Source organism: Cebus imitator, unplaced genomic scaffold (assembly GCF_001604975.1).
Source record: "Cebus imitator isolate Cc_AM_T3 unplaced genomic scaffold, Cebus_imitator-1.0 Scaffold349, whole genome shotgun sequence".
NCBI lineage: Eukaryota > Metazoa > Chordata > Mammalia > Primates > Cebidae > Cebus > Cebus imitator.
In genome coordinates, this window is record NW_016107664.1 from 1,731,477 (window position 1) to 1,750,879 (window position 19,403).

Below are 19,403 nucleotides of genomic sequence, written 5' to 3' on the forward strand. Positions count from 1 at the left end.
CCCGCCCCAGGAATCACCAACCTGTGCCTGAGTTCAGGTTATTTGCATAAACAAATCACTAAAGTGGAAGAAAGATTAATTTGGTGTGAAAGTGGTATTTGCTTTTAAGTTTTTCCCAAGTTATTGAGAATGGCAAAACTAGTTCCAAAAGAGTAAAAAATAGGATGGAAACAATAATATTTCTTTATGAAAATAGCTGCAATAGAATACTATCTGGTTGACTTCATTGTGATTATGTGCTGTTTGAGATATTCCTTTCTCCATGATGTAGCAAGTCTGAGTCTCTTTTGGACCATAAGATTGATTCCAGTTTTTAATTATTTTTTATTTGGAGCGGTTATTTGTTTAGATAGGGGTTCATGAATTAAGCTGAGAATTCTAGCTCCTGATAATCTATGTGGGTGTAACTCAAGAGCTAGTATACAGTTTGTTTTAGGGCTGCTGTAACAAATTACTACAAACTGGACTGCCTAAGAGAACAGATATTTATTCTTTTACCGTTCTGGATGCCAGAAATTAAAAATGAAGGTATTAGCAGCATTGCACTCTCTCTGAAGGCTTTAGGGGAGATTCTTTCTTTGCCTCTTCCAGTTTCTGTGGCTATAGGCGTTCCTTGGTTTGTGGCAGCATCACTCCATTCTCTATCTGGCTTGTCACATTGCTACTTCCCCTTCTGTGTATCTGTGACATCTTCCCTTGCCTCTTTTATGAGAACACTTGTGATGGCATTTGGGGCTTACTCCCATAATCCAGGGTAATTGCACCATTTTAAAATCCTTCATTAATCCTTTAATCCCATCTGAAAAGACTCTTTTTCTAAATAAGGTGACACAGTCCAGGAGTGGGACTTGAAATCTTTGGATGGCCATTATTCAACCTGTTACAGGCAGTGTAAGATTGGATTCAAGGACTAGGCAAAGTAAGATGGGCATCTGACATAGGGTTCAACTTCAAGGAATGTCTTTATTGTGAGCAAAAGCAAAATGTCCAAACTAGAGTGGCAGTGTTAAGTGTCAAGTCCAAAAGATAAAGTGTGTATATGAATAGAAGACATATCACACAGCAGAACTCAGAAGGCAGCATCTCTCCCTGATACTCAAGCAGGGCAGAGGCAAAAACCACTTTTCTGGTTGGGCGTTGAGATAGGATAGTGTCGTGAATATCCATTCTGAAACCGTTTGTCTGTAAGGCAGGTTGATGACACCTGATTGAAATTGTGAACCAACACACCTGAAATCTCAGCACTTTGGGAGGCTGAGGTGGGTAAATCACTTGAGGTCAGGAGTTTGAGACCAGCCAGGCCAGCATGGCGAAACCACAACTCTATTAAAAAATGCAAAATTAGCTGGGGATAGTGGTGCGTTCCTGTAATATCAGCTACTCAAGCGTCTGAGGCAGGAGAATTGCTTGAACCCAGGAGGCAGAGGTGAGCTGAAATTGCGCTGCTGCACTCCAGCCTGGACCACAGACCAGACTTCATCTCAAACAAACAAACAAAAAGGACGAGACCTAGTCCATGATTATTTTAGATAAGATCAGGATCCAACAGTGAGCCAAGTCAGCTGGGAAAACAAATGTGTCTGAGAGAAGCTTGGGCTTGACTCCTGACTGGACTCTTGTCCCTCCATTTTAGTTTGTATGCATTTCCATCTCTACCCCTCTGTCCCACACCTCAACACTGGCAAGCCAGAATTACATATACATGACTCAGCCCTTTCTCCCTGATAACATCTCTTGGCATATCCAAAGGGTCACTTGCCCACAAAATTATCAGTGACCATGCTGACTTATCAATGTTATCTCCCCCAGGCCTGGTCACACAGGCTCCTTCCTAAAATAGTTCTCCTTATCACCTGGCCTAGAGCAAACATGTATTTATCTGCCTGCAACAAGCAAAGTTTATTTCCCCATCCACACAAATTCCCAGGAAAAGCAAACCAAAATATAAAATGAAAACACTGAGTTTATTGAATTTTAGAACCACCAGCTTAATGTTCTTAAGTCTTAGAAATATGTTAATTATCATAATGGTTCTGGCCTTTTTGAACCTGAGCAAATTTTTGGCATAATGAATTAGGTGCCAGGAAGATGTTGTGTTCAGTGTCCGTGTCTTTCGGTAGCCACAGGACTGACACTTGATTGCCCCCTCTGTGGTTATGGTTCTCTAGAATGGCTGACATAAAGCAAACAAATGATACTACTTCCTCATGGCAGAGGACTGAGTAATCGGCACATTTATCAACTGCCTCTTGGCCTTGTGGCTGTTCAGATATTGTGTGTGCCATGACATCATTTCCTCTGTGGTTTCCTGATGCTGAAAACCTTTCCTGATTGAACTTATATCATTACTGTATCAAGAGGGATGATGAGCCTTAAACATATTTGGCATATATGACTTTATTAAGAAAATTTGTTGAGGAAGCAGATGTTAATGTTTTGTTACGTTCTTCTTATTCCTGTGGACTTACTAAGGGAAAGCTTTGCTACATCAAGTAAAGAGATGCCTTGTTGCAATTCAATCCCAAAGGAGATTTAATTTCAGTAGAATTTACAACACACTACCAACAAGGAGACAGAGAGGGAGGTCTCCGTAAAATATTACTTGCATCTTACTATACCTGATTTTCTCAGGCAGCACTTGTACCAACAGAAGAAATGACAAATTGCTAATGGCAGTCATTTGAAATATTCTGTGTCCCCAATGACTCTTTCTTCTTATGTCTGTGTTGCACCTAGATCAGCAATACTAGAATCTGATTATAGTGGAAAGTTATACTGAACAGTCTACAGACAGACACAAGTGTGGTAGAAAGATCATAGGCTCTGCTATTAGATAGATACATTTCATCTTATAATATTATTCGAGTTGTTTACCTCCCCAAATCTGTGTCTTCATTTATAAAATAGAGATAACAATGGAAAATCTATTTCACTGGGTCTTGGTGCATGCAAATTGCCACCTAGTTATTAGGCAAGTGTCAAGTACAGTCCTCTCACACTCACTCTGTCCTTGTTTTACATTCAGGCTAGTTGGACTGTCCAACACTGACAAATCACACGGAAAACTCTGCCCACTCAGAGAGTTCTATGCATTTTTTTTTGTTATGCCGTATTTTTGTCCAATTGGCTTTTTTCCTCCTGACACTCTTTTGTTACTTTGGTCTCTGCAAAAAAATAGAATTGTTGGCAGACATTAAAGTGATGAGTTCTTGATCAACAAATGAAGAGTAATAAGAAAAATGTTTGCCTCAATGGCTTCTGAAGAGGATGAAGCATCATTTCATTAATAAAGTAGATAGCTTCTGCCTCTTAGACTGGACTCCCAAGTTCTTGCCTAGAATCTTCAGTCTTTGGGGAAGACATGACTAAATCCAGTCAGAAATATATATATATATATATATATATATATATATATATATATGTATATATGTAGCCTCCTGACCTGTTCTTAGGACTAATCAAAACTCACAGGTTTCCCACTGGGAAACTAGAAAATTCCTAAGAATGAAGGAGTTATTTGTTTCTTGCTAAGTGAAGACAGCACACACAAAATTACCCACTGACCACCACTTGGAATGGTTCTTTTCACAGGGCTTTGTGGACTGCTGTGCTGGAAGGGAAAGAATGCTTTCTCAACTTGAAAGTTTGTAGTTTGGTTCTAGGATAACTTAATTGAAGGCCCCACTTCCAAGAAGGATAGAATTAAAGATGTAAGTCTGGACTTCTAATAGCCTGACTTTAAAGTTCAGAAATCACCTTTATATTTCACTGGATTCTATTGTATATCCACTTTTATTTAATAGTTGTTATTTTTCTTATTATCTGGGCTATTTAGTCTTGGGAAAGGTTGGAACACCAAATTAAGACTTAAAATGTAGCTTAAAGAGGATACAGTGATATCTGGAGGACCTGTTTCTGACAATATGGAAGACTACATGACCAGAGAAATTCTGCCTATAGAAAAATGACTAGAAAACATGCATGCAGAAAAGCAAGCACTACAACCAGCACTTGCTAATACTCATTGGCTTAGAACTTGAATTTTATGTGCCATAAGAAATGAGGCTATCACAAGAATCCTGAAGTCTACACTAGGTGGGAGATAGAATAGAAACTTCAGCATAAAGGTTGGACATCCAAAAGTCAGCATTGTCATTGGGTGAACTAGGTGAAAAACAAAATAAAACAAAAAAGAAAGCAAACAAATTTTGAAATCTGCCACTGGAGAATGAAGAAACAAATAGATATTCTAACCTGTTCTGAATATGGCTCTTTGAATATGGAAATGTATAAAAAGAAAATCTCTCATTTTTCTGGGGCTAGGAGATGTCCTAGCTACAAATCGTCCCACGTATAGGACAGTAATTAATTCTACTTGGGAGCCCAAAAACCACCAAACAGAAAATTAAGTTTAATGTGGTTCTATTTCAGTGGTGCCTTTAAGCACTTAGAAAAATAATATGCAAATCATCTCTGGATTAAGAACAACTGCAAGCAAATTAAATGGTAGATTAGATAGGAGAGAGAATTCATAATCAGATACATAGATCTGAATAAATTAATTACAACTCAACCAAGAGAGAGACACACACACACAGAGGAAATACAAGAGAGGCAGAGACATATAGGGTGCTCACATCTAATATATAGCTGAAATTTGCATTAATTTCATATATTATATATGTAATTTATTGTATATACATGGTGAAACCCCATCTCTACTAAAAATATAAATAATTAGCAAAGTCTGGTGGCAGAGGCCTGTAATCCCAGCTACTCAGAAGGCTGAGGCACAAGAATTGCCTGAACCCGGGAGGATTCAGTGAACCAAGATTGTGCCACTGCACTCCAGCTTGGGTGATAAAACGAGACTCTGTCTCAAAAAAAAAAAAAAAAGAAAAGTATAATTAAGTCAGTAGAAAAACTTCTTGAATAAGCATTTCATCGAAGAGGAAATGTAAATTATTATTAAGCAGAGAAAATATACTCAACCTGATTAATAATTAAAGAAATGCAAGTTAAAACTTTAATAAGATACTATTTCACAGTGATCAGACTGGCAAAACCTAAAAACTCTGATAATATTAAGTTTTGCTGAGATATAAAACAACAGAAAATAACATTCACCACTGGTGGGAATGATCGGTAAATGATTTAGGAAAATTATTTGTCATTACCTAACAAGTGAATATATATTTAACACTATGCCATACCAAATCAAGCTCTAGAGAAATTGTTGCATGAAGGGATGAGTTAATAGCAGCATTGTTTGCCATAGTAAAATAATTGGAAACTACCTAAAGGCAGAATAAGTTAAATTATGGTATATTTGTACAATGGCATACTTCATATAAATGATCATGATTAGCCTATAGCCTCATGCTTCAGAATGGATGAATCTCAGAAACAATGTTAGGAGAAAAAACAAGTCAGAGAATTGTGTGCTTGATTTCATTGAATTAAATGTTACAAATGGGTGAAATCCAGGAGGAAGTAGTTGGAGTATATACACACTGATGCAAGTAGAAAAAAAGTAAGAAAAAGATTAACAAAATTCAAGAGAATTCTATTTGGGGATAGAATAGGAAGGAACTGGGCACACCTGGGACTTTAAACATTTTGGTAGCTATATTTCTCAGGCTGGATGTTTGATGCATGGGTGTTCATTTTATTAGTCTTCAGTAAGCCATATATATATATATATATATATGTGTGTGTGTGTGTGTGTGTGTGTGTGTGTGTGTGGAGTGTATGTGTGTATATATAAATATATATGTACATTATATGTATACACACACTATATATACACACTATATATGTGCACACACGTTTGTGTAAAACACATACCTTTTACACAGACAATTTTCATAGTTTTTAAAATGCTTTTTACATAACCAATTTTCATAGTTTTTTTTTAAATTAGAGAAAACAGGACAAAGGCTGTATCATGTGCATGCATGGCAGAATGAAATTTAGTTACAGTGAATTGTTTCAAAGAAGGAAGAGAATAAAAAAATGTCAGCTTTTAAATGTAATCTCCATTATCAAAGTCAGCTGTCCTTAACCTTTTTGGCACCTGGGGCCAGTTTCATAGAAGACAGTTTTTCCATATGGAGTTGGGGGATGGTTTCAGGATGATTCAAGGACATTACATTTGTCATTAGATTCTCATAAAGAGAGCACAACCGAAATTCCACACATGCGCAGTTCACAATAGGGTTCCTACTCCTATGAGAATCTAATGCTGCTTCTCAACTGATAGGAGGCGTAGCTCAAGCTGAAACGCTCCTTGCCTATTGCTCACATCCTGCTGTTTGGGCCGGTTCCTAACAGGCCATGGACCGGTACCGGTTTGCGGGCCCCTGATCTAAGTAAAGTTAGGGACTTTCATGTCAATTTGTTTTGATGAACTTATGTTATTTTTGCATTTTTGAGGGCATAGTTTTCAGAAATAGTTGAATTAACTTTTAAATATATTCACTTTAAGTTTTGCCTTCAGTTATGTAACCTTTTAAATATTATTCCAAGGTTATTTTCCTATTATGCTAAAGGAATGACTAAATTGCTAATGTGGGAAATAAAATAAAGCATATTATTCTGGTGTTTTTTGCTTAGTAAGGTATTGTGTGTTTTAGAAATGGTTCTCTGAGTATTCCTAAGAAGAGAAATTCTGTAAATGTTTTCTTCAAGTTTAGCTTAGTAGTTTAGTTTACATGTATAAATGTGCATACCCATGTTTCTGCTGAATTCCTAGGTCCCCCTTTTTGGCTTTCCTTTATTGATAGTGACCATTGTCCTTGCAGAGCTTCTCAGCATGGCCTCTGGAATGTCTTAAAATATGTGCAGTGTATATGGCAGATTCAAGATCAGCGGGAAGCTGCTTTAGAAAACTGAAACAATTGCAAGGCAACACTGGAACTTGATAACTAAGTTCTTAAAAATGACCATATTTTGGAAATTCAGTAAAACAGTTTTGTGTCTAGAGAACTCTAAGGATTCATCAAAAGCTGAAAACCAAGAGCACTCTACCCATATTCTATAAAAAGAACTACCTGCAAGATACTCCGTTAATTTAATTTAATTAAAAAAATTCAGTAAATGTTTATTGAGCATCTACCAGATAGTGCCAGATAACTATCATGGCACTGGGCATATAGCCTGAGACAAAACAGATATTATTATGTATCAATAATGGACTAGTGGTTTCTGCTTAATTAGAGAGTTTCCCTTAGGAGGCAATAAGCTTCTTGAGGGCATGACCTTGACATTTCTGTGACCCGTTTTTCCTCAGCACTTAACAATGTCTGGCAACATTAATATATATTTAATGCTTATTGTTAATTATCATTCATTACTGTTAGTACATTTAATATGTGTTCGGTGAATGTACCCCAAAGCCACACAACTTGTACTTGATGGAGCCAGAGTTTGAGCTCAGTCTATTGGCCACAGGAAAAACAGTTGCTACTTCTTGTGAGGGCACTCTGCACCAGGGCCTGGGCTCAGGGCTTTATGCTCATCATCTTACTTCATTCTTTAGAAAGAGATATTATTATCCTATTTTTACTGATAAGGATTTTGCTTTTATTTTTTAAATGCTTTTAATTTTTTTTTTTAAATGGAGCCTTGCTCTGTCACCTAGGCTGGAGTGCAGTAGAGCGATCTCGACTCACTGTAACCTCCGCCTCCTGAGTTCAAGCGATTCTTCTGAGTAGCTGAGATTACAGGTGCATACCACCATGTCTGTCTAATTTTTGTATTTTAAGTAGAGATGGGGTTTTGCCGTGTCCGCAAGGCTGGTCTTGAATTCCTGACCTAAGGTGATCTGCCTGCCTTGACCTCCTAAAGTGCTGGGTTTACAGGCATGGGCCATCATGTCTGGCCACTGATGAGGATTCTGAGCCTTAGAGTACTTAAGTTCCTTGCCCAAGATCACCCGCTGGGTCCATCCCCTTCAAATCCTTCCAGTTTTCAAAGCCTTTGTATCAGTGGTGCCAGAGTATCCTTGGCTCCCTGCAATGGTGCAGCTCAGTTTATTAACTAATAGGACCACATGGTGCCATGTAATCCATTTGGCTGATTTTCTTTCCCCACCGAAGTGACTAATTTGTTATACAGAATTGACCACATCAGCTAGTTATTTTAATGGTAAATCAAATAATGCTTTTCCTTTTTTTTCCTTTTTTTGTCTCCAACTGCCAGGAACCTGGCTAAATTTGACACACCTAAATTATAATCCAAGATCAGTCACTTAGTAGTTGTGAAATCTTGGACAAGTGCTTAGCCCCTCTAGGCTTCTAACACCTTATCAGTAGAGATGAAGGTAATAATAATTCCTATCTAGTCTGGTTAATGAGAGGATTAAATGAACAAAGCTTTAACTCCTAACACAATGTCTGACCCTTCAGGAGTTTTGTTGAGCAGCACCTGCTGTTATTACATTTGTCATTGTTTTTAACCTTAACATCCAATTTCAATGTTATGTTTGTTCTCTAGTCTTTACTAACCTCCCTGACCTAGGTCATTTAACTTCTTTCTGGATAGGCAGAGTTACTTACTTGCCCCTCACTGGATTTGCTCCTTTGTTAAGGAGCTTAAACTGTGTTATAAAAATTTACATGACTGTCATTAAAAACCTCTCTTATTCTATACCCTCTCTGCTAATTACGTACATTTTTAATGCAGGTTCATTCATCTTTTTATTGCCAGTCCCTTCATTGTTCCTAGCATATACGTGCTCTGTGGTGTTTGTTGTACTGAATGAATAGTTCATATCAGTATTCACAGTGAATAGATAGGTCAGTTCTCTTTTGTGCATTATTGCTAATGCCATTGGTGGTATTACTTTGATTTTGATATGTATAAAGATAGTATAGTCTTTACAAATATCATTTGTGAATGTAATTTCATGTCTTTTCATTTGAGTATTCCTCTCATTTTCCACAAATATTTTCATGGGCTCTAGAAAGGGTATCGATTTTTATTTTTTGCATTTTTGTCTTGCTAGTCCTATATTACATTTTTTTTTCTTCTGTCATTTCTGCCATAGGACTTTATCAAAAGACTTTCTTACTTCCATTTAAACTTTTATTTCCCACATTACTTTAAGGTATACATTTTACTCTTTCCCCCCATCATTAATACGTTACCATTTGACTCTGTCATTAGGCTGTCAATCCGTAAAATGCTTGAGAAAGAGAGAGACCTTATTTTAAATAGGCCTGATACTTTGCTAAAGAGGTTGGCGCACTGTCTACAATTCTATTCTTGTCAAGAATAGGCTTTTGAATTTCAAGGAGAAGAAATGGAATTTAGAAGAGCCATGAAACCATGAAAGACCTAGGAAGGGTAAAATAAGTAAAACGAAGGAGATAACAGTAAAAACGAAAGACATTGCCAAATGAACAAAATTCAGTACAAAATTCTAGAGAAATTCCCTGCCATATATTGAAATAACTCAATATGCAACAAAGAATGCCCTGAATGGTCAGACCTAGCACCAAGGCATGAAACTCTTTAAGGCATGAAAATTTTAAGGGAAATTGTAGCAGTTGATTGTTAGAAAAGGAAACATTTTAAAATTGAATTTCTAGGTTAAGGTGATAGAGGTTGGGGTGTTGGGGCCAGATGAGAAAAGAACAAGGAAACGTTTAATTACCATTCTCCAAAAAATGTTATACAAATGGTGGTAACAGGTTGTTCCTTCATTCCAATGAAGTTTAGAGGAGACAAATTTAATCATGTAGCAAAGTTAAGTGTCAAATGTGAAAGGGTTAATGAAGCAGGAGAGATTTATGTTAGAATTCAGACAGACTTCCTGGGTTCTGAAATCCTCTAATATGTTACTAAGCAGAGCAGGATTCGCCCCACAAACCAGGCTGGAGAGTTTTCCAAGATTCCAAGTCATTAGGCAGGGTTTCCAGGGACAGCACTGCTACAGCCGGCATTGTTCTCTGGGATATTCTGACCTGATTCACAAAGAAAGCCTATGGAATCGTATGGACTTCACACTCTATATTAAAAGGTGGGTGGCAACCAAGCAGGGGAATATATCAGTTCCTTCTGAACATGGGGGCTCAGACCAGCCCGTCTGTCTAATAATTGTATGCATGCTACAGCAAATGAGAAACTGCAGTTAACTTTCTCTGCCGAATGTAAGAAGAATTTACATTTTTTCTTAAAACAGAATGGGTTTCATGCAAAGGCATTGATAAGGTTAAAGTTTCATATTGAAAATATCCTATATAGACAGCAATCAGCATAGGGGTAGAGAAGGTACACTGCTTAAACTGCTTCCATGGAAAATTTCAATCAGCTGTTAGCTTTTGCTTCACAAAACTTTGACATATGTCCCTTGACCTTTACCAACTACCCTTTCACGTTTGACACTTAACGTTTGCTACATGATTAAAATTCAGCGTTAATTAATTTCAGCACTATCAGTTAAGTTATATTTAGCTAAGAACACTCACTTTTGTCTTTCGTGAGTAGCACTGCAGTGTTATTACAAAGAGGTAGTCAGGAGGGCAACAGAGATACGAGGAGAGAAGAATGATTCAGTGTGCAGATAATTGTTTTGAGTGAAATTTAGCTCGGTATTTTTGTTCCTGTCCTCAGTAGAACTGAGATTTAGCACCTCGCGTTGGCATTTAGCCCCCACCCCCACATAGAAGGAAGCTGTGCGGGGCGGGTGCTGAGAACGAGCCACACCAGAATTAAATTATAGCACAATTCTAACACTGGCGAGAATTTTATCTGGCCAGCTCTTGAGTACAAACCTGGTGATCCCAAAAGAGAGAATCTCTGTGTGGTCTGTTATCATCCTCAATGAGGGAGGTTGACATCGTTTAAAGAGCATCACCCAAAAAGTGGTAACCATTCCCAAAGAAACCAGTGGCAGCCAGAATATTTAGCCATAGCAAAACTGTAATTCTAAACTTAAAGCCACTGATGAAGTTGTCTTATTGATGATTTGTTTTATGATGTGACAAAAACTCACCAGAAATGAATAAAACCCAAGAAATTTGAGCTCTTTCTCTGAGTTTTGCAAAGTGAGAAAACATTTTTATTAGTTTCTTTATTCCATGCTCATTTGCTCTGTGAATAGATTATGGTAAGAAGGTAAATATACAAATCTTGCTTTTACCTGAAGCTCAAAATGCTGTATAACCATTATAACTGCCATTTTTTGGAATACTGGCATAAAATTGTGATCTGTAAGATTAATATGCCACCGAAATACTTCTGTCCTTTAGATGCATGTACAGGACAGGAAGAGAGAGGTTCTCTGCTTGGTAGATAGTGCAGGTGAAACACAATTTATATGTAAGATGCCCATAAATGTTTAACTGAGGTTCTAGTAATAGATGTTGGATTCTTTGAGACAGTATACTCAGGTAGCCTCTAATTGTTTAAAAAAAAGAAAGAGAAAGAAAGAAAGAAAAGAAAGAAAGAAAGAAAGAAAGAAAAGGAAAGAAAGAAAGAGAAAGAAAGAAAGAAAGGGAAAGAAAGAGAAAGAAAGAAAGAAAAAACTTTTTGCATTTATGTTTGTGTATCACAGAACATTTTGCCTCTAATTATTCAACACTTATGTCCCAGAATTTGGTTCTATGCTCTCAGCGCATCCACCACCTATAGTTAGAGGGCACTTCAGTCTTTTTGCCTCCCCCCAGGAAAATTTCCAGCCTTCATTTGCCAGGGATTTAAGTTGCTTCATTTCAGTAGTCAAGTGATTCAGCATCAAGTCACATTTCTCTAGTCAGGCACTGGTAGAACATCCCTTCACTAGTAACTGGCCTTAGATCTTAATCCCAAGCCAAGGCTACCTTATGTTCTTGATGGCACAGTAGATACCTATCTCAGTCCCATTGCATGAGAACCTAATCAGGCCTCTGGGATGAAGTCTCTGGCTTTTTTCTCCAGGATCCTGGAATCCTATTTCTGAACTCTAGTCTTATGCTTAAGGTTTTGACTACCACGGAGAACGTTCCTGGTTCAGCTTTCCTGGGCACACCTCTGACCTGGGTCTCCTCTGGATTTGCTGTTAACTGCTCATTTGCTTGTCACAGCAACCCTGAATCCTTCCACCTCCAGCAGTCACCAAGCCTTCTGGATACTCTGATTATTCCTCAAAGTGGTCTGACTTCCCATACCTTCTGCTGAACAGATTTCCAGGAGCATGTGTGCCACCCTAGTGTGCTGTTCTGTTCGAGGCCCTGTTTCTTGACTTTGGCCAAGTCCTATCATGAGATAATGCAGGAAAAGTCTGAGTTTTAATATTAGGGGAGCATCCATAGATGAAAGAGAGGAAATAATCTGCTATATTTAGGAGCAAATAAAAATTTTAAGAGTGGGAAGGTCTTACTGAAATGTTTGCTAGTCTGTAAATCCTCTAGTCTTTTTTGGCTTCATTTGATGTATTATAAGATGAAACATTATTTTTACCTCAAATATTTACTTTCAAATGAAAATTTTAAACATCCCTGTGTTTTGCTGTATCTTTCTTTGATGTTGACTGAATAGATGGCTGTACCATACCTTGCAATTGAAGATAGGTTTATTTTGTAAATTATTTTTCTCTCTATTTTTGCCTTTTCAGGTATTATACAATGGCCTCGTTATGGAGATGGAGCATCCGACTGTGGGCAAGATTTCCATCCCAGGTCTGAAAAGTTTTGGTATTTTTCTCTAACACCTTTCTTTATTAATTGTCCCATATACTGTTTACTACATGCAGCTTATGATCTCTCAAACAACTTTCCGAGACATAATCCAAATTTATAATGTTAGGTAAAAGGGGAATCCTAGAGCTACACTCACAGAAATGTATGCTGAGGCTACAACATTGTGTCTTAGCTCTGAGGAGTGTCAGTTTGCCACGGTGACAAAAAATGTTTGCATTTCTTAATTCCATTTTGTGTAATCAGGTGCTCACAAAAGTACATCATGTAATTATCAACAGATTGATAGTAATAGGCATGGCCAATAATAAGAAACAGAGTGTGGTTCATATGAGAATTGGAAAGAAAGTCTGGCAAGATGTAACTGGAGTCCGAGGAAGTCTACTGACTGCTCAGGCTCAGACATTTTCTTTCAGAACTGTGGTTTAAGGTATGCATCTTGGCTTTACAGATTAAGAAACTAAATGTTTTCAGTACACCCAGAATAGATTGAATTTTTGTAAGTTGACTCATACTAAACCAACTCACCAGAAACCACTGCCTAAGCCGAAATGCCAGCTTTTTCACTTGCAGAGGGAGCTTTCTTTTCAGCAGCCGGGAGCCTCATGCCTACTCTCAGAGCATCTTCTTAGGTTGTGCATTTAAACTGTAGTGAGAGCTTGTGACCAATACGTTTCCCCCACACAGCCTTCATTTCTCTACTAATCATAATATTACCTTTATCAGATCTGTTGTTTCTCTGTTCCAGGCATTGCTGGAAAACCCACATTCCAGCAATGGAGTTCCACATTATTTGTTCATTGTGTCCATGTTTTCTAGACTATACACAAAGCATGCACTTATTTTTTTTTTTCTTCTGATGGAGGTTAATGCAATTAGCCAGGATATAACTTTTGTTATCGTTTTTTCCTAACACCATTTCCTGGTAATCGTGCTTGGAATTTAGGTATTTCCCAAACTCCTCAGTCATCTCAGTCCGGTGGCATAGAGCATTTGCTTCTACAGGTATCTGATCTCATTTATTGAAGGATTATTATTGTTAATTTTATCCTAAATAGAATCCAATTCTAAAATTTTGGGTCACCTTTATCTCCCATAACCTACCAGATGGTGACCACTGGCACATGAAAAAAGTAAGAAGAGAGAAGTGTGATGAGTACAGAAAGTTGAAGAGAAAATTCTGATGTTTAAGAACATAAGGAACATTATGCATGGATTAAGGACCGTAACTAAGAGAGCAGGTATAAACAAATGACAGACTAGGGAAGTGTTATATGGTATAGAAAAGTGGCAGAAAAAATGATGACAAAAGCTAAGAAGTTCATTAGTTCATTCACTCATCTATGTTCCTGAGTATACACTATGTGCCAGGTACTGCTTTGGGTCCTGAAAATACAAAAATAAACCAGATAACTTCACCCCTGGCCACCTGGAGCTGATACTTAGTAGAAAGTCGGATGATACAACAACCAACAAATGTTTCTATAACTGTAAATCATGAGTGCAAAGAAAGAAGAATGTGCTGTCATAGAGAATGATAGGGGTCAGGTCAGGCCTGCTGTAGTTTAGGTGATCGAAGAAAGTCTCTCTGAGAGGCTGACTTATAATATGACACCGAAGGGCAAAAAGCATAGAGGACGAGCATTTCCAGCAGAGCAAACAGCACGGGAGAAAAACCCCAAGGTGAGAAAGAGTAGGGTGTTTTCTAAGCCAGGATGAAATGTGGGGAAGTGGGGCAGGAAATGAGACTGGAGAGACAGGGAGAGCCTGGGGGCCCTGCTGAAGTTGGGTTTTCTCTCATTTTAAGCAGGGGAATAAAATGATACAATTTGCAACTCAAAGCAAGGGGTCAGGTTAGGAAGTGATTACAGGAGTATAGGTGATATTGTCTTAAATTAGAGTGGTGGGAATAGAAATAAAGAAAAGGGGGTGGTCAAACTAAAAAATGTAATCATGGTGCTTTGAGTATTAGAAGACTTTAGAACGCATTTGGTCTAGTACTTCTTGATATTTAAACAGAAAAACTGATTTTCCACATGAAGAATCTATAGCTAACACAGATGGAAGCAGAGTTGTGCTGATTGATAGGTTAGCACTCATATTGTTTAGCTTTCCTTTTCTGCCCACCATGCTGTGGCCTGAAGAACAATTCAAGAACCAGTGATCACTTAACCCTAGAAGTTTACAGATGAGGTCATACAGGGATTGGTATCCCCAACACAGTAGAGAAAGGGTAAGCATTTGAAAATCAATATGATTGCCAGCATGATAAGGAGGAAAAAAGTGTCAGTGGCCAATCTAGAATGAAGTCATTGGCTGTAACACTCTTTCAATCAATCAGGCATTAATTTGCTGACTTTCATAGTAAATAAATGAAATCTACATCTCAGGAAGAGAGAAATATTCTTTTCAGATTACTAGAAGGGAAGAATATTTCTTTTGCTCACTTTAATTTATAAATGTATCAGGTAGCTGTTTTCACAAGAATGCTGTGTAAGAAATAACCTCAAATTCTTAATGGTTTTCAAACATAAGCATTTATTTATCTCATGCACATGGATTAGCTGGGAGGTTTCATATAGGTTGGGCTCAGCTCGGTAGCTTTCTTTCTAGTTCCAGAACTGGACAGGGTTAGCTCCTGCCTGTGCTTGGAGTCATTTCGATGGTCACGGCTACAGAACATCAGGGCAAGGAGGAACCACAGTGCCACGTAAGATGTTGGTGTATAGCTGGCAAACCCTTCTGCCTGCATCTTCCTGATCAAAGCAAGTTTTAGTTTTTTAATTAATTTTTTTGAGACAGAGTCGCACTCTGTCGCTCAGGCTGGAGTGCAGTGGCACAATCTCAGCTCAATGAAGCCTCCAACTCCCAGGTTCAAGTGATTCTCTTGCCTCAGCCTACTGAGTAGCTGAGACTACAGGGATGAACCACCACACCCGGCTAATTTCTGTGTTTTCAGTAGAGAAAGGTTTTAACCATGTTGGCTAGGCTGGTCTCAAATTCCTGACCTCAGGTGATCCATTCGCCTCAGCCTCCCAAAGTACTGGGATTACAGATATAAACCACACCTGGCTAATTTCTGTATTTTTAGTAGAGATGTTTTTTCTTTTTTCTTTTTTTTTTTTTTTTGACTTTATTTTTTTTTTCTTTATTTTTTTTAATTGCATTTTAGGTTTTGGGGTACATGTGAAGAACATGCAACATTGTTGCATAGGTACACGCATGGCAGTGTAATTTGCTGCCTTCCTCCCCTTCACCTATATCTGGCATTTCTCCCCATGCTATTCCTTAAGGACCTAGAAGTAGAGATGGGTTTTAACCATGTTAGCCAGGCTGGTCTCAAATTCCTGGCCTCAGATTATCCATTCACCTCAGCCTCCCAAAGTGCTGGGATTATAGATGTCAGACACTGCGCCCGGCCAAAAGCAAGTACCCAGAAGGGTGGGGAAATAGATGTGACCTTTCTGAGAGAAATTTCAAAGTTATATGGTGAGGGGAGTGGGCACAGGGAGAAGTAAATAATTGGAGTAAAAAATTCAGTTGATCACAATAGAGTTCTCAGATCTAAAGCAATTTCTTTCTCCTTTTTTTTTTTTGTCTACCTTTGGAAAATTCTATATTTGTTTAATGTTTATAGGGCTTAGTCATTTTGTTATCTTGTATTCTTTCAATAGAATTATCAATATGGGAATTCCCAGATTTGAGATTACATGGATGAGTCTAGTTTATGTTCGGAATTCGAATCTGAGTGTTTTTTGAGGGCAGCACATGTGGATTCCTCATGAGAGGGGAACGACAATTCTGCCTATAGATATCAGATAAAAAGAGGCTATTGTATCTCCTAATTCAGTGTATCTCAATAAGAGGCTACATAGGCAGGACAAGAGTTATTAAATGCAAAAGGAATTTATCAGTAAGTAAATTTAATATTTGTCTGTGGATTCTACCTGCCCTTCATTTTATTTATCTATGATAGTTCTGCCTTTCTTTTTTGGGGATGTCCCCACTGGGAAACTCATAAATGCTTTAGAAATAACTCAGATTTCCTCACAATATCTCAATGTGGTAAGTCTGCCAAAACAAGAAATGCAGGCTAGAATTAAAGGTGACTTTTGCAACACTATTTTCTAGTTAACTAGTGGAGACACAGTTTGAATTGCTAAACATAGTTCTATAGATTTACACATACATATCTGCATCTTCATGTTTGCAGTGAAGATGTAGATATGTATTGCATTATTAGCACTGGTAATGCATTATTAGCATTACCATCTTATTAGCATTGAACTACTTGCAACCAGTACTGAATTTTCTATATGTCACACTAATTTGCCTGAAGCACTTTCTATTTTAGTCATTACCAGAAACTTGTCTCCTAAAAACAGCAGTAAATCATGTGATATTTATGGAGCCTTCTTTAGAGGTGTATAAATTTACATAGCATTCTTTCAGATGAGAGCTTATTGATTAATACATTAAAGATACTGGTCAACCCAAGTTTAATATACTTTGGGCAAGGATGAGAAATTATTTACCTCTTATAAATCCCTCTTGGCTACTTAAAGAAAATAATTATTTCAGCCATTGAGTATATTGTTGCAGTCTTTGTAATCATTACCATTACTAAAATACAATAAGTAGTATGATCTAAACTATTTCCTTTATTAATATATCTATTGCAAATACTCACTTTCATATCATTCTCAATCATCTTCAACCTATAATAAAAAATTAGGAAAGAAATGTAATTTGTGTTTACAGATGACATAGTTAAAGCATGCAAACTAGTTAAGCTCATGAATTATCTCTAAGTATGAGTTTTAGTTATGCTAGTGCTATTTTTCTTTATTTAGTATATTACTCATTAAGCTACTCTCTCATTGAACTTTAAAGCCTATTATACAGTTAAAAGTGAAGAGAGACAAGGAGAAATGAACTATCAATGGGCTTATAAGTGAGAACAGTTATCATGTGTCTCCTTGCCAGACTCCAATGTTCTCACGTTTTAAGAGCCCTCAGTGAGAGGAGTGGTTGTTAGTTTGAACTCACTATTAGCTTAAGGATAGAAGTGTCGGCATGGTAGGCACAATGCACTAATGTGCTCTTGCTTAATTAATATAACCTATATTGAGCACTAAAACTTCAAATGTTCCCTCCCCTTCCCCCCACAACTAACCTAACTAAATTTAAGTGTCTGGTACACTACATAAGCTCCAGGGAGAAAACTGGACAGGACCATATCCTCATGGAGCTAATGCTTTGCCAGGGAAACAGGCATAAACAATGAACATGGTAAAGTAGGTTGAGTGTTTGCTTGGAGAATCAGAGGCTACAGCTTGAGGCTTTGGGAGCACATACCAGGAAGACCTCACCTAGTGCGTGGGCTGAAGGAAGGTTTCTCTGAGAAAGGAAGTGTATACTTAACCTTCATTGTGTAACCACATGCAAAAACAGTATCAATGTTGAATCTGTGAGTGGTTTTCCATTTACTGTGATGTGCTACCGTAAATATACCTCTTTAATTACTTCAGGTCTCTTTGATGACCTATTTACATTTATGTACATTATTGTACATAGATTAAAATGTTTTCACAATAAAATTTGAGCAAATAGTTTTTTAATAGATGCAATGATCCTATGATATATCAACAGTGCCAATGATTCTTCAATTAAGTTATATAATGTAAAAAAAAATGCAAACAGATACAGGAACAATGTGAGTGCATGGCACCCTGGAGGAGCAGAGAAACTGCTCCAGTGGAGAAATAGGAAGGGGGCAAGCTCACAGTGACCCCAGAGAGGGAGCCAGAGGCCAGATTAATAAGTTCTAAAATAGAGCTAATAATCACATTAAATACAAATCAAAAGAATTCAAAGATGTCTATGCAGGGGTCCTTGAGATTCCTACTGTCTGAGGAGTGAGTGTAGGACTTGGAAGTAGAGCTTGAATAGATACCACTGGTTTAGCAGACGTTCTCATGGATTGATTTTAGGGGTAATTGCTATCTCTGTTAAAGACTTTTGTAAAACTCATAGTGTCCTAAATTTTAAACTGTGAAATTGATAGAAATGTGTATTTGTTAATTACAGTAATTTTAAAAAGCACATTAAAGTTGACACCTCAGCATTTCTGCAGTGGAAGATTGGCCATCATGTAAACTTCACCTTATTTGTGACTTTAGTGGGAAGATCCTTCATGAGTTATTACCATTCCAAAGGATGGCCAGTTTCCACTAAGCCATTCACATTAGCATCTTCTTCTTGCAATGACACCAGGCTTTGGCATTTGAGTCACAGTGGAGCATGCTGTCCTTGCATGTACTGTGGAGGTGCCAAGTTAGCATTGGTGCTGAGCGCCAAACTTCAAAGGATGTAATTAGAATAGATTTTGATGTGTAGCTCTGCAGTTTCTCACCATAAACTTTTTCAGATACATCCTGTGTATGTGCACTGCAGTCATTTGATTCTAGTTGCACTTCTAGGAAGTGTCTCAGTGGTGAGTGTATCTGCGCTGTGAAGGAGAAGCAGTCTTTCATACATGCAAAAGGATTCGAAATTGAATTACTTCTGCCTGCCAGTCCCTTGTTCTGTGTTTTTCAGATAGCAGCTCCAAGTTATTCAATATATTTTCTCCATAGTATTTTAATATTCACATTTGGAACCTGTAGCAATTTTAAACTAGTGAGTGTTGGATGCAGAAATAATAGTCACGACCATGCATTA

At 37.6% G+C, this 19,403-nt stretch overlaps 1 protein-coding gene across 1 annotated transcript in view; it reads left to right on the plus strand.

Moving 5' to 3' along the window:
* The window catches only part of SUGCT (succinyl-CoA:glutarate-CoA transferase), a 681,636-nt gene that overhangs the window by 559,524 nt on the left and 102,709 nt on the right, over positions 1-19,403 (plus strand). The window contains exon 11 of the mRNA XM_017506146.1: positions 12,599-12,662. Coding sequence (XP_017361635.1) covers positions 12,599-12,662 — 64 coding nt within the window. The remainder of the gene's footprint in view (positions 1-12,598; positions 12,663-19,403) is intronic.